At 42.5% G+C, this 21880-nt stretch overlaps 1 protein-coding gene across 4 annotated transcripts in view; it reads right to left on the bottom strand.

Annotated features, from left to right (window-relative positions):
- Nucleotides 1-21880, bottom strand: part of per3 (period circadian clock 3) — a 28987-nt gene that overhangs the window by 3725 nt on the left and 3382 nt on the right. The window contains exons 2-20 of one of the 4 annotated variants that reach the window (XM_061786204.1): nt 20627-21034; nt 20249-20409; nt 20037-20155; nt 17904-18102; nt 15544-15595; nt 15268-15416; nt 15011-15089; nt 14813-14919; nt 13056-13212; nt 12844-12952; nt 12622-12750; nt 12427-12535; nt 12217-12328; nt 11988-12127; nt 11742-11906; nt 9888-10139; nt 8937-9802; nt 8597-8783; nt 2377-2563 (exon numbers count right to left, since the gene is read on the bottom strand). In XM_061786204.1, coding sequence (XP_061642188.1) covers nt 2377-2563; nt 8597-8783; nt 8937-9802; nt 9888-10139; nt 11742-11906; nt 11988-12127; nt 12217-12328; nt 12427-12535; nt 12622-12750; nt 12844-12952; nt 13056-13212; nt 14813-14919; nt 15011-15089; nt 15268-15416; nt 15544-15595; nt 17904-18102; nt 20037-20155; nt 20249-20409; nt 20627-20916 — 3569 coding nt within the window. In that variant the 5' untranslated portion in view covers nt 20917-21034. The other 3 variants (XM_061786205.1, XM_061786208.1, XM_061786206.1) reach the window with 3 other exon arrangements.

Raw genomic sequence — 21880 nt, 5'->3', positions numbered from 1 at the left:
ACCTGATGCCTGCTTCAAGCTATGCCACATGTATAGCATCCTCCTCTTTAAGCACTCTCATTCTGGAAAAGAACTGCCTAAAATCATTGTCTGTTTCACTTCATTTTTCGCTATTACCAACTTCAAAGGCTAAACCCATATGCATTCTCCAGGAAAATATTAAGGACAATATTTTTTCTGTTTTTATTGGCCATTTCTTAATTTGAAGTTAGTTCATTCTGTGTTGTGACATAATCCCTAACATCGCTTCATCGCTTAAAGGTCAGAGGACAAAAATGTTAAAAATGTTCTTGATAACTCTAGAACCAATTTACAAACCACATCTGCCATTTCGAAGTGATTATATAGCAGATATACAGCAGTTCAATCGATAAATATGATTCAGAATGCGGCGTCTGCTTTTTGCATCCAGGGCCTTCCGGTCTTTGGCTCTATCCGGCACTGTGACGCCACACAGTTAATTCGGCGTTGTGTGCTGCTGTTCCATGCTGTTGTTCCCGTCCTTCTATATTTGTTGTCGTATGATTTAGCAATGTCACGATGGTTTATTGTGTGGCATTTGGTTGTACAAATGGTTCAGGCAGTGGCAAGATTTTTCTTTGGCTTTCCAAGTGAAAAAGGAATACGTGAACAGTGGATAGGGAAGAAACGTGGTCAGCTATGGGTGTACAGCAAGCATTCCAAACTCTGTGCTGATCAATTCGAACCGGCGTGTTTTAAGAAAGTCTTAGCAGAAAGCATTGGATACAGAGATAGAGGCTGAAACCAGCTGCAGTGCCAACTATTTTTCCTACGGCCATCGGGACCTCAACCGCCAGCAAGAGAACTAAATCTCGCAGCTGCCACGGTGCCGTGGCGAAGCGGTGCAGACAAGAGGTGAGGATTTCCTTGTATATACCTACCACTCTATTATGGTTACTATGTACTGGGCAGTAGGGGGAAAAAAAGACCCACGCAATACTTTTCAGTACTGTCGTTTGTACTTTTGCTTATATGACAAGCCAACAGACATGGCAAAGACTTTCTGTGCGGCGTGTTATAACGCTACTTGAGCGAGGGGCACACAATATATAAGAATACTGTATACTATGTAGAAGCTTGCGCCATGTCACTGAAACATATGAATATATAATACGTATAGTCGTGCTAAAAAATATTGGCACCCCTGGGGTGCAATTATTTCTAGCCATGACTGTATAAAAAGAAATGCTTTTGACATACCGTCACATCGACCCAGTGGTCACTTTCTTTTTCTGTTGTACAGCTGCTACTTGGCCGCTCGTCGTCGTCACTGTCAGGTTCCGACCTCCTGATCGGCTCAAACATGTACGGTTTGACGATGCCAAATTAAGTTGGGTGCTCCTGTACGTCGAAATCCTCCTCCTCCTCATATTCCAACACATTGCTCACCATTGTGTATAGAGTGTAGCGTGCTGCGTTTGTCAATTGCAACGTCACTTCCGGTAGCCCTTGCGGTGGATAGAGTAACCACAGAGCTTCGGGTATGTTCGGGGAGGACTCAATATGAGTCATAAAAACCTCATTTTTAGCTAAACTATGGTTGAAAACTTGCTGGAAGCTACGCGCATGTATTAGATAACATATAAACAATGCAAATGTGAATTTTAATTGACCCCATAACATCTTTGTCATCTGACCTTTAATACATTTAACATTAAAATCCGTAAACTAATTAAATATTTGTAGGCGCGTTTCCTAATTAATACAAGATGTACTAGAGGATCAACTCTTGTCGCCGATGTTACGTGTGCTTCGCGGTTCCGCTGGGACCACAACCAGGGCCACGACCCGCAGCACCTCAACGCAAAAATACAAAAGACCAGTGCAACAAATACGACATTGGCTGATCCGATGGGCAAAAATGTTGCTTAAATGTAAGAGTAGCAATAGAGGATGCCCGCTTCAGAGGTAGGTAGAGTGGCCAAATATTGTACTTAAGAGTACTGTTACTTGACAATAATGTGAAAAAAGTAAAACGGAGTCCTCCAAAAAATTACTTGAGTAAGAGTAAAAAAGTACACAGTGAAATAATTACTCATGTACTGAGTAAATTGTGAGTAATTTCAGACTTTTAACCACAACATGAACATCAATTAAAAAGAATTACAAAATTAAATGTGAACGTGCCAATTCTGATGTTGCTGTGTGCGCGTGCGTGCGTGCGTGTGTGTGTGTGTATGTAGTCAAAACTACAATAACCTGCCCCCCAGGAAAAAACTCATCGGATCGATACGATTAACGTAAATGGCCTATTTTGTGTTCAAAACGGCGAATTTCGACTGATTTGCAGTTATGTTTTTTTGTCCATCAACACTGGAATGAAAAGTGAAGACAAATGTGTGCGCGTGTGTCTACCTGGTATGGATCTGGTATGTCATCATGACAGGCTCTGACGTGTGCTGGATCATGCTCCACAGTGAACTCTCCACATGATTGTCGAAGTTGTGTTGGTGCTCTGCTGGCGCTTCCTGGTTCTTGCGGGCTTTGCGTGATGTGTCTGAGGAATCGTTGCTGGCAAAGTATTTGCTGCTGTTGCTGCTGCCTGTAACCACAGGTAAACTGGGAATCAGTCACCATCTACTATTAGCAGCAAAGTTGTTCATGGAGTATTCACAATGCCCCAAGTCATACAATCAAGCTAATTTTGCAAGACTTTGGCTCAGATGTAGCATTTTCTATAACTTTGTGTTTTTGTGAAACCACCACCAGGTTTTTCTCATGACAGCACGAGAGCGCAACTAATCTCAAGGCGTATCGGAGAACTCATTACCAAGGCCTGCAGCCATTTTCGGTGGTGGACATGAGAGATTTTAAATGTTACTGAACACGTTTAAGCCAAGGTATAAAATTCCATCACGGACATACAGTCCCCTCCAAAAGTATTGGAAAGGAAAGGTCAATTCCTTTCTTTTTGTTGTATACTTAAGATACTTGTACTTTGGGTTTCAGATCAAAAGATGAATATGAGACAAAAGTTCAGAACTCCAGCTTTTATTTCATGGGTTTTACATCCAGATGTGTTAAACTCAAAACAGAGCACCTTTTGTTTGAACCCACCCATTTTTCAAGTGACCAAATGCATTGGAACATGTGATTGATGGGTGGGTGGGCGAGACATTATTAAATTAACTTAAAGGGAGTAACATTTAATATTTGATGGCATAACTTGCAATAACTGCATCAAGCCTGCGACCCATTCACTTCACCAGACTGTAGGATTGTTCATTCGAAATGCTTTTCCAGGCCTTTACTGCAGTCTCTTTTAGTTCTTGTTTGTTTCTGGGGGGGGGTCTCCCTTCAGTCGCCTCTTTAGGAGGTAAAATGCATGCTCTATTGGGTTAAGATCTGGTAATTGATTTGGCCAGTCTACGACCTTCCACATTCCCCCCCCTGATAAAGTCCTTCGTTGTGTTGGCAGTGTGTTTTGGGTCATTGTCTTGCACAATGAAGCTTCTCCCGATTAGTTTTAATGCATTTGATTACAAGAAACAAAAAGAATCTAGGAAATTTCACCTGCACTGTGCAGTATGCAGCTCTCCATTTCACAGTCACACTGGTTGAATTTGTGGCTAAAAAGTTACTGAATTGATTTCAAGCCAATGAATTGGTTCGGATCATATTGTTCTAGATGAACAAATATCGTCCTGGAATCAAATCAGCAACCACTAGGCCTGTCACGATAATTACTATATCAACTTATCGTTTGATAAATAAAATGGACACGATAGTTTTTCCGGACTCGATAAATTGTCATTTTTGTGGTGAGCCGGCACGCAGATCACATAGTGAGTGAGTTGGACGGCTGTGTCATTAGCCGCTAGTGGGCTCTTGGAACGTCGGCGGACACTCGTCGCTGTTGGCTCCATCCAATACTCCACACAGCCTTGCTCCATGCAAAGCCTAGATTCAGACAACAGAGACACTTAAGGGAAAGTTAACTGTTTGTTGTGTTCACGAGCTAACGACTAGCCTGCGAGCTATGAAGTTAAGGAGCTAAATAGCTCGCTCCACCATGGTGGTGTCATTTAAAATAACGCTTCGCTCGAAGTTGTTGTGTGTGTTAGTCCCCAATTAACACACACAGGGACGTTAACTGTTTATTAAGCATAACCTCAGTGGCACACGTTATTCAGCCAGTAGTTGACTACAGCGAACGTCAACATATATTTGATTGACAGGTGAAGGGTTAGTCTTCAGCGGACCAACCACTGAGTAGCCGGGTTTACATGGAGACTTTTTTTGTCATTTCGATTGAAGATCTCTGGTCAACTGTTTACATGTGCATTACTCGGAACAGCCGTGTGACGTGCATGTCGTCCTGAACGTCACGTCATTTATCAAGATGGAGGTCCGTCGTCTATTCAGCACCGTAGTTGGGAGCGTTTCTATACGTTTATTTTACAGACATGCAAACACCAAAGGCATGAAAAAGGTGACAAAAAAACATCATACGGGGGTCTGAGGGATCCCCAGGCCCCCGCGAAGAATAATTTTTTTATTTTAACATAAATTGAGCAATCTGGAACACTGAAGAGTACAATTAGGCAAAATAAACTACTTTTCTGCACGCAGAAAAACATTTATCTACAACGCTCAAGTACATGTACAAATTTAAGATTAAAATTAAATTTGCCTCATTTCTTTGCTTTTTTCTTTTGACTTCCAACTTTAGCCAGGCCCATCTCCACCTGCACCTGCTGCCTGCTTCAAGCTGTGCCACAAGAATATCCTCCTCCTCTACAAGCACTGTCATTCTGGAAAAGAATTGACTAAAATCATTGTGTTTCACTTCATTTATCACTATTAGCAACTTCAAAGGCTAATCCCAAATGCATCCTCCAGGAAAATATTAAGTACAGTATTTTTCCGTTTTTATTGGCCATTTCTCAATTTGAAGTTTGTTCATTCTGTGTTGTGACATAATCCCTAACATCGCTCTGTCGCTTAATAGTTAACATTAACATCCGTAAACTACCGTAATTTCTCGTGTATAATGCGCATTTCCCCCAAAAAATTTGTCAAGTCAATAGTGTGCATTATAAATGGGTATAGAGGCAAATGGAAAAAAACTTTCACATTTTATAAATGTATGCTGCCATCTATTGGTTATGAAAAAGCTGTACACGTTCATTCCAAAATGCCACTGCCACCTAGTGGTTATGAAAAAAAGTGTAGCCTACACTTTCATACCAATATGACAGAGGTACATACGACTGCATATATGTACAGTTGTGCTCATAAATTTACATACCCTGGCAGAATTTGTGCATTATTATTATTTTTTTAATAAATATGACTGATGACTGAACGACAACCATCATTAATTTCTTTATGGTTATGTATTGTTTAATGATAATGCTTTTCTGAAATGCTTGACCTTTTAATTTGAATCCCATTGAAATAAAAATTTCGCCTTGTCCTTCAGGTTTTCTTTAACGAATTGAACCCATCTTATAAATTTTGCCTGGGTAATCAAACATATGAGCCCAACTGTGTGTTATTTACTAAATAAAAGCAGGGCTGTGAATTTCAAAATAAGAGCAACTAAATTAAACAAAAAAAAATGATTACGTTCAAATAAAGTGCTTGACTTCAGAATAATGCTTTGAAAAAAAACTAACAAAATACAGATAATATTCCATGTTTTGATCATATGGGTAGAAGCAAAATCATGCATTGACAAAAATGCATTACATATAGGTAGAAGGGTTTTCCAGAATTTTGGGGTCAACTTTGGGGGTGCGTATTATACATGGGTGCGCATTATACACGCGAAATTACGGTAATTAGATAATTGTAGGCGTCTTTCCTAATTAATACAAGATGTACTAGGGGATTTTACATGTGCTTCGCGGTTCAGTGCAACAAATGCAAGTGCAACACTGGCTGATCTGACTAGCAAAAATGTCGCTTAAATGTAAAAGTAGCAATAGAGGATGTCCGCTCCAGAGGTAGGTAGAGTAGCCAAATATTGTACTCAAGTAAGAGTACTGTTACTTGACAATAATGTGACTCAAGTAAAAATGTTGTCCTCCAAAAAATTACTTGAGTAAGAGTAAAAAATACACAGTGAAATAATTACTCAAGTCCTGAGTAAATAGTAACTGATTTTTTTTTAACCACAGCATGAACATCCATCCCATTTTCTTTGCCACTTCTCCTCACTAGGGCGTATTGGAACTGACAGAGTGTCCCCTAATTGCTGTGCCTGCACCACGGAGGCTGAGGACCCCACCCAATCAATCGAGAGGCGGGATCAGGCCCAGGAGTCCATCCGTGAGCAGCCCGACGGACGGGACACGTCCCACACAGAGGGACCCAATGCCACCCCCCCAGCCAACCCCCCCACAAACCCACCAACCCACGCGCCCCCAGGAGAGCAAGACGACCCACCAACCTGCCGGGCCCACGATGCAGCCAGTACCCGCCCAGAGATGGGTGTATGTGGTGCATTAAAAGACACATGGGGATGAGTGTGCGTGATGCATTAAAGGGGGGCAGGCAGGGCAGGGAGCCCGGACCGGGAAATAGCACTGACGTGCTTAACCTGGTCTGACACCCTCACCCCCCGCCCCATGCCAGTCCCCCAGGAACCGCTGGATATGTATGTGTGCCCAGATGTGCCTAGTGAGAAAAATATATACAGTGTGTGGTGTGCGTGTGCTAAGTGAGTGATTAAGAGACATGGCTCCTGCAGGTCGGGTCCATCAGGCAGGACAACCACAGACGAAGAGGCCGCCCCACCCAGCCCTGCAGCACCCACCCTGGGATCCCCCCCACACTCCAACCAGCACCCACTACCCAGCGCTGAGTGTGGGAGGTGGGAAAAAGAAAAACAGGCAGTGACGAAAACACCACAGCCCGCAGGGCACCACCCGGCATCCCCACGAGAAGAGGAAGAGGCGACCGCAGCGGGACGCAAGGAACAGAGAGAAGAGGAGGAAGCAGGCCCGAGGAGTGTCAGGGGGGCCCCACCGCCCCCAACAGTAGCCAGAGCGGGGGATCCAGGCGGGCGCCGGCAATTTAGAGTTTTCAATTAACCTACCATGTTTTTGGGATGTGGGAGGAAACTGCAGCACCCAGAGAAAACCCACAGGAAGAACATGCAAACTCCACACAGGTGAGGCCGGATTTGAACCCGGGTCCTCAGAACTGTGAGGCAGATGTGCTAACCAGTCAGCCGCATGAAAATCAATTAAAAAAAAGGACGTGAATGTGAATGTGAAAATTCTGATGTTGCTGTGCGTGTGTGTGTGTATGCACAGCCAGAACTACAAAAAAAAAATAATCTGCAATTTCCTGCACGGTGTTTTCTCAAGTTATAAGTGGGCTGAAATGTCCACGTTTGGGCAGACAGTGCCAGATAAATACTAAAATAGATGAAAGCTGTTGTTTTTGTTTGTCTAAATGGAAACGAGTAGCGCGCCGTTGCCTTCATGATTACGGGGACCTTCCCAACATGGCCGCCACGTAGGCACAATGATCAGCCGGGCTGGCTTATCTAGTGTTAATACCTATGCCCGGGAAGCCCAATAGATGATGATGATGTGTGAGGTCATGTGACTGTGATTGGTCTTAAACGCCACTACCGCTTAAATTGGATTGGAGCAAACAGCGTGCAATGCGGAAGTCGAAGTCGTAGTCTCGCGCATGAAATAGTTGATAAATAAGCAATCATTGATAAATAAAAGTAGCGAGCGACATTTAGATCATTGTAACTGACTAAAATTACCCTTGCTTCTTAACAGCAGAAGCGACAGAAGTGTTTTTTCTGGTCTCGTCAACTCCTGTGACTTATCCAAAGCAGGTCCCGAGCACCCAGCCGGAACCTCAGGGCGATGCGCTCGCATATTAGTCTGCCGTGGAGTAATATTCACAATTACATCTGTGTGTGGATGGTGGATGTGTGAAATGGATCTAGCTGCCAGCTTTCAAGGAGTACGAAACAGCCCATGACGACCCACACCCCCCGCCCCCCGGATATACGCGATTCATATAAATGGCCTATTTTGAGATGTATGTTTGCATGTATGATTTTTAAAAAATGCTTGATAAAAACAAGATCTCCGACCCAAACGAGCGCCGCCAGGAGCTGCCATATTTACGGCGCACGTAAATGATGTCACTGCACATTTCCGTCGAGACGAAGCATGGGCAGACAGAGCGCTTCCTGGCTCTATTCCAAATGACGGCATACATGGGGAAAATTTACTAAGGGATATTCCACCCCTGTGAAACGAATGAAATTCCATTTGAATTCGGCTTGATTATTCCAATTGAGTTGTTTATATTTACCATTTTCATTCGGTTTGGGCTTCTAAAGCAATTAGAATTGGCATAGAAGACTCCATGTAAACCAGGCTGGTTTTGCAGCTATTTACTCTTTATTTCAGACCACAGGGGGATCCATATCACAGTAAAGAAAAAAAATTGAATAGAGAAACAAGAAATGAAATAATATTAATAACAATTAATAATATATATTAATAATTGTTAAAAACGAACCATTACACCCCTAGTCTCAACTGCACTTCAATGAATGAGAGAAGTAAAAACTTGTATTCGGGATTCTTACCAGTGAGCGAGGTAGAGGTTCCATTGGAGCCAGATCCAGATCCCAGTGAGCCTCCAGACTCCCCTGATCCAGACCCAGAGACATTGGAGCCAGTCCCTGACCGTGCATCTTCTTGCAGCAGGAGGTCAAGCAGCTCACTGGATGTGGACTGAGCATCATGGTTCCCAGAATCACTCGGGGCATCACCCTGGGGAGGGGAATATGTTCGGTCAGAACCTTGGTGTGACTGCAACAGAGCTGTATACAAAGGTGTGATGATGAAAAGTATCGGCAGATAGACTGACTGGATCTGTACAATAGGCAAATGTGTTACTTGTGAGAGAAATTTTATCATCATCACCTCATTGTCAGCCTGCTCATGAAGGCTTTCTGCAATGTTGTGTCCAGTGCTGCTCTGTAATTCCTTTGGTTTTGGCAGTTCCTCCTGCAGCAAGTTGAGCTGAAGCGGAGAACTTGAGCGTGAGCTGGAGAATAACGCACGCGGGTCTGCTGTCTCCTCCACCTCCTCGACAGAGGAGCAGGCCCCGGGTGAGCCTAGCGGGGGACCAGGGGAGGTCTGTGTTTGGGGCACAGGCTGGGCTTGGAACTGGGGTTGCGGGAAGGGGGCAGCAGGGGTGAATCCTTCCATAGTGATGGGTGCCTGGGGCAGCATGGAGTTAGGGGAGGGGGAGTAAATAGATGGATAACCTGATGTGAAACTTGGGTAGTTGGGCAGGATGACAGCCATGACAGGTGTCATGAAGGGATTGATACTCTGGGCTGGAGCCATCGGCTGTATGTTGTTAAAATTGGGGATATTCTGCAGATTCTGGAAGGGTTCCATCTGGATATGTTGAATGCCTGGCAGGTTCTGGTTTTGCGGCATGAGGTGGAAGTTGTAGTTGAGCTGGGTCTGATCGGGGGGCTGCACCACCACAGGAGTGGCTCCAGGTAGCTGTTGCAGTCTTGGCGGTTGCTCTGGGGTTGGTTGGCTCGTCAACATGGGAAAGAATGGCGCTTGAAGTGGGGACGCTTGACTGTAGGGCACTGCCATCTGTGGCTGGGAGGATTCTGAGGAGGGCCAGGAGGAGTCCAGGACACGACGAGGGGGTCCAGGTGGAGAGGCATAGCTGTCTGATGAGCCGAGGGGTTTGGGGCGCTTAAGTCTGGGCTTTACTCTTCGCGAGCGGTTCAGCCCACCAATGTGCATTGTATGTGGATATTCACCTGTTGCAAATACAATCTTAAACCAAGCATTTTAATATGTACAAAAATGTTTGTGTATCATCCTTTCATGTTTGTCAATACAAACCTCTGTGTTGGGAGTGAGCCATGGAGCTGTTGTCCAGCTGGAGATAGAAACTGTAGGGGCTCTGAAGAATACGATTGCGGAATCGGTCCACATACTCTTGCTCCTCCTTCTGCGTGTGAGCTGAAAGCACCTCCTTGGTGAGACCTACAAATCTTCGCTCCTCAGTTGCAGGACAAGGTGCAGGACGGAGCGGGGCTGGAGCAGGATCAGTGGGCTCGCTTCCCATTGGCACGTCCTCAAGGGCTGTTGCCTCTGTTGGAAGGAACCACACAAGGAAGTTACATTTAATAGTTAGAATTCTGAGGCTGTTATTATATCAGATTTATTTTAAGGCTGAAACCTGACTGAGCTCTCACGCATTGTGCAGGGTGGGTGTTTTATAACAATGCTTTACTATATTGATAATTTATAATGTAGCTATGGCTGAAATATCAAAGCTTGTGGCCAAAACGTACACAAGCAGTACATACTGCTCCGGGTATATGCAAATGAATGGGAGCGATCAAGCCTCTTAAAATACCCACAAACTCGTTTTTATTCTCGGCGGCGTCAATTCTCTGAAACGACTCGCTTCTTCCTCAACTATTATTCTATATTTTTATGGCTTGATAAATGCGATAATTTACAATATACTGAATGTGGAGCCTCAAAAATCCTATGCAGGCTCGCCATAGAGTGTCCGTATACAGGGTTCCTACAGCGTAAGGCAAGTTAAATTTAAGCCTCCCCCCCCCCCCAAAGACTTTAATACCATTTGAAATTAAATTTAAGACAGACTTCACAACACAAATGGAAAAACATCAATCTGCTCTATGCGAAACATCACGTGACCAACACTGAAACGGGATAGCTGACTTCCTGTGTATGCTATGCTTAACAAGCATAACTAAGTAGGATTGGAGACATAATTGTTTGAAGCCGAACTTGCAAGAATTTTGTGTTCTTTATGCCTGGTGTTTTCAGACAAAAGTTACATACACTATACTGCCAAAAGCATTCGCTCACCTGCCTTGACTCAGATATGATTTTAAGTGATATCCCATTCTAAATCCATACGCTTTAATATGATGTTGGTCTACCCTGTACAGCTATAATAGCTTCAAATCTTGTGGCAAGGCTTTCAACAAGGTTTAGGAGTGAGTTTATGGGAACTAATGCTCATTCTTCCAGGAGCACATTTGTGACGTCACACACTGAAGGCCTGCCTCACTGTCCACTTGAAATCAACCCAAAGGTGTTCTGTCGGGTTGAGGCCAGGACTTTGCGTAGGCCAGTTAAATTCATCCATACAATGTCTTTATGGACACACAGACATGTTGCAACAGGGGGGGGGGGGTAATCCCCAAACTGTTTGACTGTCCAAAATCTCTTGGTATTCTGAACCATTTGGAGATGGCCCCTTCCTGTTCCAACATGACTGTGCATCAGTGCACAAATCAAGGTTCATAACGATATGGATGAGAGAGCATGATGTGGATGAACTTGATTGGCCTGCACAATCCTGACATCAAACGTATGGAACACTTTTGGATGAATTAGAGCGGAGACCGAGAGCCAGGCCTTCTCGTCCAGCATCAGTGTGTAACCTCACAAATGCGCTTATGGAAAAATGGTCAGAAATAAAATAAATGGACAAAAGTTTTGAGACGCCTCTTAAATAATTAAAAAGAAAAATGACTGTACCCTAGCGTGTTAAGCAATAAAACAAAAAAGCATTGCTAGGATTTTGGTGTGGAAAAACTCGAGAGCCTTGACCTTGACACCATCAGGATTAACTACAATATTTTAATTTGCAGTAGCTGTAACAGCTAGGTCTCCAAATAAATATCCGTACAGAGCATGTACTGTACATACCTGATTCAGGTTGGGGCACATGGACGATGGTGCTGCTGTATGAACACTGACTGGTCACAGAGACCACACTCATTGCCTTAGTGGACATGGTGATGTCTGTCAGAGGAGCTCCAACAACAGCTGCTGTGCTTGGACCGACCGACACTTCACTTTCCAACATCGCCACTGGACAGAGAGAACTGATTTCAGAAAAACTAGATACAAGAACATTCATCTAACAGACTTCAAACAAGTAAGTGTTTGTACCATCTGAAACAGTTTGAGCTGTGTCATTGGCTCTGGCAGGTTTGTCATCTTCAGAGGTAGAGGATGAGGAAGAAGAAGTGGCTAGGGAATGAATTTCGCTCTTCCTTTTCAGAGCTGGGCCAGTACAGCTCTCCAAATATCTGGATGTCACCGCCAAAGAAACACAGTTGATAAATAGAGGGCCGGGAATGTGGGCATTCAATAAAGAGGACACACGGACCGCACATACCTAATGATGTTGTCCACACAGTTGATCTGCTGGTAGGAGGGAATGTGTGTTTGTTTCCTGCTTTCTTCAGGATCCCTCACTTCACGATTGGAGGCTATCGGAATCAAGTGTGCTATGGGACGAGAAAATCACTTTAACTAACATGCAAATAAAAATACACTTATTAAGAACTTGGGACAGATGTGGTTTGCATTTGTTCGTTTGCACTACCTGGGGTGGGTTTTCGAAGAAGAGCAATTTTGTGGCTGGAATCAAAATGGGACTGTTGCCTCCAATTCCTGACTCTATTCACATCTGCACAGATTTGCTGAAGTGACATCTGCAAGGACACAAAGACACAATGTAATAAACTTTGGCTGCAATGTTGAAGCATCACAGCAATCATGTGGTGATTACGTGACTTACGGGTTCCCGGTGCGAGTCCTCCCACAAGTTACCATTGCTGTCGCTCGAAGAAGCTACGCTGATATAATGCTCATGGGACCCGTTACTTCCTAAACTGCCATACCCACTGGAACCGTTGTTATGAACAGGCTGGGGGGTAGAAGAGCTCATATTAATGAAGGTGAGCAAAAAAAAAGCTCGAGATTTGTCCCAGCGATCAGTGTTATGAATTCAAAGAATTACCTGCAAGAAGAGTTTATAGATCTTGGCTTGCAAATCTTTAATTTCTTCATGGGTCACAGTTAAATCCACTTTACTCGGGGCAGCAAACACATCCTCATTCAGTGGACTTCTACCCACAAGGCAGACAAGCAAAACAATTAATGTCATTTCACACATCTGACTCTCCACCTGAGCACACTGTGTGGTTGTGAACTTGTGTTGTTACCCCTTACGTTCTGACTTTGTGGCGTCCTATGATGAAGGCCACTTTCCGGCTCCAAGGGTTGATGAAGCTGGACCAGCTGGTGTCCAACGTGATGTAGTCTCCATTCTGACAGCGCAATCGAACCGGCGAGTGTTCAAACGGTGGCTGACCTGCATACTTTAACACTACAACCCCAATTCCAATGAAGTTGGGACGTTGTGTTAAACAAATAAAAAACAGAATACAATGATTTGCAAATCATCATTGTTATATAATTGAATACACTACAAAGACAAGATAATTATTGTTCAAACTGATTAACATTATTGTTTTTAGCAAATAATCATTAACTTAGACTTTTATGGCTGTAACACATTCAAAAAAAGCTGGGACAGGGTCATGTTTACCAATGTGTTACATCACCTTTTCTTTTAACAACATTCAATAAAAGTTTGGGAACTGAGGACACTAATTGTTGAAGGTTTGTAGGTGGAATTCTTTCCCATTCTTGCTTGATGTACAGCTTCAGCTGTTCAACAGTCCGGGGTCTCCGTTGTCGTATTTTACGCTTCATAATGCGCCACACATTTTCAATGGGAGACAGGTCTGTACTGCAGGCAGGCCAGTCTAGTACCCACACTCTTTTACTACGAAGCCACGCTGTTGTAACATGTGCAGAATGTGGTTTGGCATTGTCTTGCTGAAATAAGCAGGGGCGTCCATGAAAATTACGTTGCTTTGATGGCAGCATATGTTTCTCCAAAACCTGTATGTAACCATTGGCACTAACACAGCCCCATGGATGGTTCTTTCCCTCTTTGGCCCGGAGGACACAATGTCCACAATTTCCAAAAACAATTTGAAATGTGGACTCGTCGGACCACAGAACACTTTTCAGCTTTGCATCAGTCCATCTTAGATGAGCTCGGTCCCAGAAAAGCTGGCAGCGTTTCTGGGTGTTGTTGATAAATGGCTTTTGCTTTGCATAGTAGAGTTTCAAGGTGTACTTACGGATGTAGCGGCGAACTGTATTTACTGACATTGGTTTTCTGAAGTGTTCTTGAGCCTATGTGGTGATATCCTTTACACATTGATGTCGGTTTTTCATGCAGTGCCGCCTGAGGGATCGAAGGTCACGGGCATTCAATGTTGGTTTTTGGCCTTGCCGCTTACATGCAGTGATTTCTCCAGATTCTCAGAACCTTTTAATGACATTATGGACCATAGATGCTGAAATCCCTAAATTCCTTGCAATTGTACGTTGAGGAACATTGTCCTTAAACTGTTTGACTATTTTCTCACGCACTTGTTCATAAAGAGGTGAACCTCGCCCCATCTTTGCTTGTGAATGACTGAGCAATTCAGGGAAGCTCTTTTTATACCCAATCATTGCACCCACCTGTTCCCAATTAGCCTGTTCACCTGTGGGATGTTCCAAACAGGTGTTTGATGAGCATTCCTCAACGTTCGCAGTCTTTTTTGCCACCTGTCCAAGCTTTTTTGGAACATGTTGCAGCCATAAAATTCCAAGTTAATGATTATTTGCTAAAAACAAAGTTTATCAGTTTGAACATTAAATATCTTTTCTTTGCAGTGTATTAAATTAAATATAGGTTGAACATGATTTGCAAATCATTGTATTCTATTTTTATTTATGTTTAACAACTTCATTGGAATTTGGGTTGTACATAAAATGTATAATAAAATAAAACAAAAAAACTACTAGTTTAAAGTTGTAGTCATCCAAGATTGGTCAGAGAGTAGGTGAACCAAGTCAAACCTTACCCTTTCGGTGCATAGACAGCAAGAGGGCACGGTCGTCTGGATGAATGCTCGTTAGCAGTGATGTGCCAATCAGATCTTGAGGAAGGTACCCCAGCAATGGCACTGCCCTGTGGGAGGTCGCCAAATTAGCTGATTGAACTTGTTCATGCTTTAATGGTCAAGTGAATTCCTAACTTGTACATGTGAGTAGGTAATGACCTGTCGTCCACCTCGAGGAACACACAGCCGGGCGAATGTGTGGTGGTGAAGATGCGCTTGTCCATGGGGATTCGAGGTGCTGGGGGAGTAAATAATACACCACTTGGATGAGACTCTAAGCAAATTGGATACCATTATTTCTTCAAAGGCATCAAGCATAAAATTAAACATTTACCATGTGAATGTAGAACATATGTAATTATCCCTGGGGTAAAGCTGCATGTGTGTAGTGTAGGAGGTGCTAATTATTATTATACCCTCATATCCAGAAATAATGCGTTCAGCCAGCGCCAAGCAGCACTGTTCTTCCTCCACCCCACTGCTCCCCGTTCCCTGCACTTTCAGCAGGTAAGGTGTGACACGAAATGGGTTGTAGCGCATCTCACCCTCACGATCCTTGCCACCTCTGAAACACAGACATGAAGTTGAACTTCATGTAAAAGTCACTATAGAAAACAGTTACAATTTTTTTGTTTACAAGAGCTTTATTATTGTGTAAAAAAATAAATAACGATAGTGACATAAATGCTGACCTGATTCTGCAGAAGAAAGATTTGACCTGGGCAGAGTCAAATAGAACCCCCGCTGTGGAGGTAGCCACAAAGAAATGTAAATGTTCCTCTTATCATTCAGTAGGATATGTGCAGTCCAGTACAACCACCTTGCAGTACAATACAAAATACAGGGTGATTCAAAAAGAATACGTCAAAATCATTATGCATTTATTAAGTTTAAAAGCATTGTAATGGACAGAATCAGTGGTCATTTGATAAGAGGAGTTATCCAAGTTTGATTGGGTGTAAACGTCACCGCTGTGGTGACGTACTCCTGACGCCGTTCAATTGTAAAATAAATAAATAAATAAATAAATACAAAATAATTACTTTTTTTTTTTTTTACACTCAAAATGGTGACTCCTAAGCAGAAAGTGTTTTGTGTGCTTGAGTTTGCAAAAACAAATGCCATTGTCACAGTGCAGCGTGCTTTTAGACTTTTTCTCGTGGGGGTATGGTCAAGACAAAGTTAATGTTCCGCCACTTTCAGCCAATATCGATGACATGAACGATCGAATAACAGTTGCAATCAACACGGTGGCGCCTTCGGGAATAATTCTCATATCGGCTTGATGTTGTCCATGGCCACATTGAGCACTTGTAAAACATGAAATAAAAACTTTAAAGGTATGTACAACGTGTCCAAGCTGGAGTTTTCTATTTTTTTTCCATTTTTGAAATATTGCGTGCTGACTTTGGCACATTCTTTTTGAATCACCCTGTATATGTAAGAATGCGACACTTAACCTCTCTATATGGCAAACAACCAGGAGAGTTACAGCTTGTGAACCTTGTGAAACTCACTATTCACTGAAATGCACAGCAACTGCTCACAGACTAAATTTAAAGACCCTGAAAAGTGAGTTCAGAGATTTCTTTCCAAATAGATTATGTATGTTTGAAGATAAGTGCTGACAACATGTGCAAAGGCTGTGAACAATGTAGTACTTAATTGTTCAGGAGAAGCGTTGGAATTTTTGTCATCATTTCAGTTGTCCGGAATTTTTGGGCGCGGCTAAAACGAACCCAAGGTAGGCACTTCGGCTTCTAACATGAAACTTGAGCACCTTCTTGCATCAGTGGTTTTCCTGCGCAATTGTGAGTTACTTATTTTTTTATTACAAGGCCCAATTCTACCACTACAGCATGTAGTTAGCTGGCAAGCTGTGCCTACAACCAGAGAAATGCATCATCCCTGTATTCCGCAATTGACAAAACAGTTGGTTATTTAAATTCCCAAGTATTATGTATTTCGAGTTATTCGGGCTATCGTAATATGTTAAAACGCAAAGCATTGTGGGTTTATAACTAGTATGATGTGCTCAATTGTCTGTACTGGCAGCCACAGGCTGAATAACTCGTGCTGCTTTGTTTAATGAACTGTTAACTTTCCCTGAAGTCTTTGTTATGTGGACACAAACACAATACTATACCAAGCGTGGCGGTGAATTACTGGATGTGCCCCTCCCTGCCGCCGCTCCATGCCGTCAAGAAATCTGCCCGAAAGTTACCTGGATATATTCCAGCCACCGGATGCTTTAAGCGGCTCAAGCATAGGGATGTGTAGTCATATGCTAGACGTACAACCGTATTTGAGAGACAGCTGAAAGCTTAGCTGGTCATTTTCAGTGCATTCAGCAAACCTGCCAGCAGTGTAGAACAGCTGAGAGAACGTAGTGATTTTTCACCGTTTTGAAGCCTGATTTCATATACTTGGCAATGTTTTTATTCATTCAAATTTGGCAGGCTGTTAGTACTCTTCTCTGCGATTTGTCCAATTCATAAGACATTTTGGAATTTACTTTTCAGGGAATTTAACACATTCATATAACCTGGTTATATAGTAGTAGTTATATAGTAGTTGTTGATTAAGGGTTTTTTGTTTTATACATGACACAGAGAGCCAAAACTATTATACTGCAAGGTGAACATCGTAGTTATACAATTAAATGTTTCCTAGTCTAACCACAGTGTTTCTATTCCCACCAACTGTTCCAGAGCATTGTAATTCTACAGACTGGTAATAGCTGGTCATACCCGTTTGGTGCAAAAACTCGCACTTTGACAGCCAAGGCCAACCTAAAACTTGGGTGTGTGCCTTACTTGTGTTGACGATTTCTAGTTCATGGAAGATGACGCGTGATGTTACATACACAGGCAATCAATTTATTTTGGACACTGTACAATTCCATTCACGTCATACTCAGGCTTGCTCACCAAAAGTAAATGGGTTATTCCATGGTCCACGTTCCACCTCTCCACAATACCTCTCATCTTGGTGCATTTGCGCTTGGTGGAGGTAATTTAAAAAAAATAAAATACTTGTGTCACAAGCACACCTGTGTGCGAGTTGGTCCAGGGCGGGAGATGAGGCTGTGCCGTGTGCGAGTAGAAGACGTTTACATCCTGGTGGAAGAGCAACTCAACAAATTTGGCCGACTCAAGGAACTTCCTCTTGCAGCATAGGATGCTGGGAGCCTGCTCGGATGCATGCAGAACACGGCCACTCGACAGGGAGACCACCACCACGAAGGAGTCCTACACAAAAGCAGAGGTGCAGGCACACAAGCAAGCCAAGTCACGCTCACACGCACACAACCAAGCCAAGTCACACGCACACACACACACACACACACAGACACACAAAAGCAGTAAACACATACAGTGCTGTGGAAGTATTGAGTATTGCCCCCTTCTCAAATTCTTACATTTTTGCATAGTTTCCCCACTTTAAGCTCATCAAAAAAATGTAAATACAAATTTAACCCAAGTGAACTTAAAATGCTGTTTTTAAATGATCTAATTTATTAAGAAATAAATATTCAAAGTTACTTGGCCCTGTGTTAAAAAGTTATGACCCCCCCCCTTGTTAAATCATGAATAATTGTGGCTAACCGCAATTTTTGGTTAATTTTCCCGTATCACACCTAACCCTGATTACCTCTGGACCTGTTCAATCAAGCAACCACTGAAAGAGAATCTGTCGTGACAAAATCAAGTCGGAGAAAAGATCCAAAAAAAGATTAAACAAAATGACACTATCCAAAGAAATTCCAGAACAGTCAAAAAATAAAGTAATAGACATCTATCAGTCTAGTAAGAGTTACAAAAGCCATTTCTAAACCTTTAGGATTGCAGCGAACCCCAGGGAGAGCCATTATCCTTACATGGAGAAAACTTGGAACAGTGGTAAACCTTCCCACGAGTGGCCGGCCTACAAAGATTACCCCAAGAGAACACCAATGACCCAAGGACCTCAGGACAACTTCTAAAGAACTGCAGGCCTCCCTTGTCTCAGTTGAGGTCAGTGTTCATGACATAACAATAAGGAAGAGACTGGGCAAAAATGGCATCCATGGCAGAGTTCCAAAGCGAAAACCACTGCTGACCAAAAAGAACATAAAGGCTTGTCTTTCGCCAAAAAATAAAAAAACATTAAAAAAAAAAACATCTGAATGATTCCCAAGACTTTTGCGAGAATATTATATGGACTGATTAAATGAAAGTTGAGCTTTTTGGAAGGTGTGTGTCTCATTACATCTGGTGTAAATGTAGCACAGCATTTCAGAAAAACAACATCATATTAACAGTTAACAGTTGTGGTAGTGTGATAGTCTTGGGCTGCTATGCTCCTTCAGTACCTGGACAACTTGCTTTGCTTTGATTGATGGACCCATGAATTCGCTCTTTAACAGAAAATCCTTAAAGGAGAATGTTCGGCCATCACTTGGTGACCTCAAGCTGAAGCGCACTTGGGTTCTGCAACAGGATAACGATCCAAAACACACCAGCAAATCAAGTTCTGAATGGCTAAAAAAAAAAAAAAGTTTTGGAGTGGCCAAGTCAAAGTCCAGACTTTAATGCGATTGAAATGCAGTGGTATGAGCAACAGCGTTAATGCGCGAAAACGCTCAATTTTTGCCGAATTCAAACAATTCTGCAGGGAAGAGTGGACCAAAATATCTCCACAGAGATGTGAAAGACTAATTTCCAGGTGATTTCTTTATTCCAGTTGTTGCTGCTGAGGATGACCCAACCAGTTATTAGGTTTAGGGGGCCATTTCTTTTTCCACACAGGGACAGGTAACTGAATAGTTTTTTGTCCTTAATAAATTAAATCATTTAAAAGTAGAATTTTAATTTCACTTGAGTTATATTTGTCTGATATTTACATTTATTTGATGATCTTAAAGTGGAGAAACTATCCAAAAATATAAGAATTTGAGAAGGGAGCCAATACTTTTTCATGGCACTGTATACACGAACACACCCACCCAGGCATAAGGCAAAAATAAGGGACAGTTCCATGTGTGCGTGTGTGTTTGCACTACATGCACAACTACAATGAAATTCCTAAATCAGGATCAGTTCACAACAAATGGTATATTGTATAAAGTGTCATCAGTCTAGCATCTCAGTGCCGATTGGGGTGAGAATGACAACAAATAAGTGGCAGGTGTTGGTTTGTGTACCGTGTTTTTAAGGGTGTGCTCTGAGGTGACTCTCTCCAGCTCTTCACGAGTGCAAGCGGTGGCATTGCTCTTCTCATCCTGACCATTTCGCATGAGCAATTTGTAATACTCGCTATTGGCTGCAGAGAACAACATACGCAAGTTATGAAGCCTTTTCCTCTGCTTAAATCTCTCTGGTTGAGAATCATGGGTTTCATTAAGCAGCAGGGTACCTTGCACTTGCTTGACACATTTGAGGGCATAATGCAAGGCCTCCACAGTGCTGGCTTTGCTACGGCTGCGTTTGTCAGATGGAAGCCTCTTCTTCATCTCACCTACTGTGCACATCATCTCTTTATGTACGTGACCTTTACTGCCATCTGCATTCACACTGCTACACATAGAGAGACAGACACATGAGGGGAAGACAGGGTTACGAAGGCCCAGAGATAATGTCTGTGTATCTTGCTTGTTTTATAACAATAACAAATGGTGTGTGCAGGATAACAATGTGATAATTAAGTATGAAACTTGTGCCCTACTTAGACTGCATTACTAGTGAAATTAGTCTTTTTTTCATCATATTCTGGGTTCTGTCATTGTCATAATACCTCTTTGTGGAGGCAGAGGTGGATCCTGTGGCACTTCCAGTGCTGTGATTGTCTGGGGAGGAGAGGTCGTGCGATCCACAAGTCATCTCCTCGTCTTCCTGCCCCATTTCTCCACCTGATGCGCCATACTTGTGAACCCTGACATTTCTGAATTGAGCTCCTATGACCTGTTGCGCTGATGAAATCCTGTCTTCCCTGCCACCTTCTCCTGTGGTTGATGGTATCGCAGGCTCCTCTCCATCTGGGCCGCTGTCACCAGCGGGCATCTCTTGACTTTGGTCACACATCATTGGTAATTCTGCCAATCACACTGGTCAGCGGGGGTCTTCATATGATCAACAACAGGAATGGGTTCCATGGGGTCCTTTCCTCTCTGTGGAATGCCAGAGAGGTGGTTTGTCTTGAGCACTGCAGATTTGGAAGATACAAATTAATTTTAGGAACAACACATCATATGGTTTTATTGGTGGTGACTAACAAGCTATTGGATCCCCTCAGCGAATCTTTATTCTTAAAGATCCAAGTTATCTTCACAAGTCGGCACTTATTTCCTTACTTTAGCCTTTAGTTTCAATGCTAAATAGAGCCCTTTCACAATTACGTCAGACAACTACGCTTCAAATCTTGTGACAATGTTGTGACAACACATTATTGACTTTCAATTACAAGGAGGCTGAGGTTAAAGGAGTGTTATAGAAAAGTGTTCATCATCGTGGCAGTAACATAATTATTATATATTATATATATATTATATATATTATTATTATTATAATTATACAAGTCTGGGGGGGGGGAAATTAAATGACTAAATATATAAATAAAAACATCACAAATTGACCAATATTTATGGGAAAAACATGATTATAGGGTTTCTGTTATTTGCTTCATTGACATTCAAACTGCTGTCATACCAAGCCTCAGTGTGGCTTATAATTAGGCTTTAGACGATCAGGATTTTTGGGTCCGAGCAGGGAGTTTAAAAAAACGATAACTGATCACAAGATGGAGCAATGTGTCTATTTAAATGACCTGTTCATTCACTGTATATACTTGTGTACTTAATTGCTCAAAAAATTATTTACAATAAATAATGTATATTTGTTCATCTATTTATGCCAGTGAGGCGTAGTGACAGACAGAATAAATGAATGGTCTTCTATTAGATGGCAGGAAGTACATACAGTAATTAATCTATCCACTTTTTGTGACATTTTTGTTTGTTGGTGTGGCGTGAGATTTTTCAATTGTAAAATA

Source organism: Phyllopteryx taeniolatus, chromosome 9, assembly GCF_024500385.1.
Source record: "Phyllopteryx taeniolatus isolate TA_2022b chromosome 9, UOR_Ptae_1.2, whole genome shotgun sequence".
NCBI lineage: Eukaryota > Metazoa > Chordata > Actinopteri > Syngnathiformes > Syngnathidae > Phyllopteryx > Phyllopteryx taeniolatus.
This window is presented reverse-complemented; position numbering and strand designations above follow the sequence as displayed.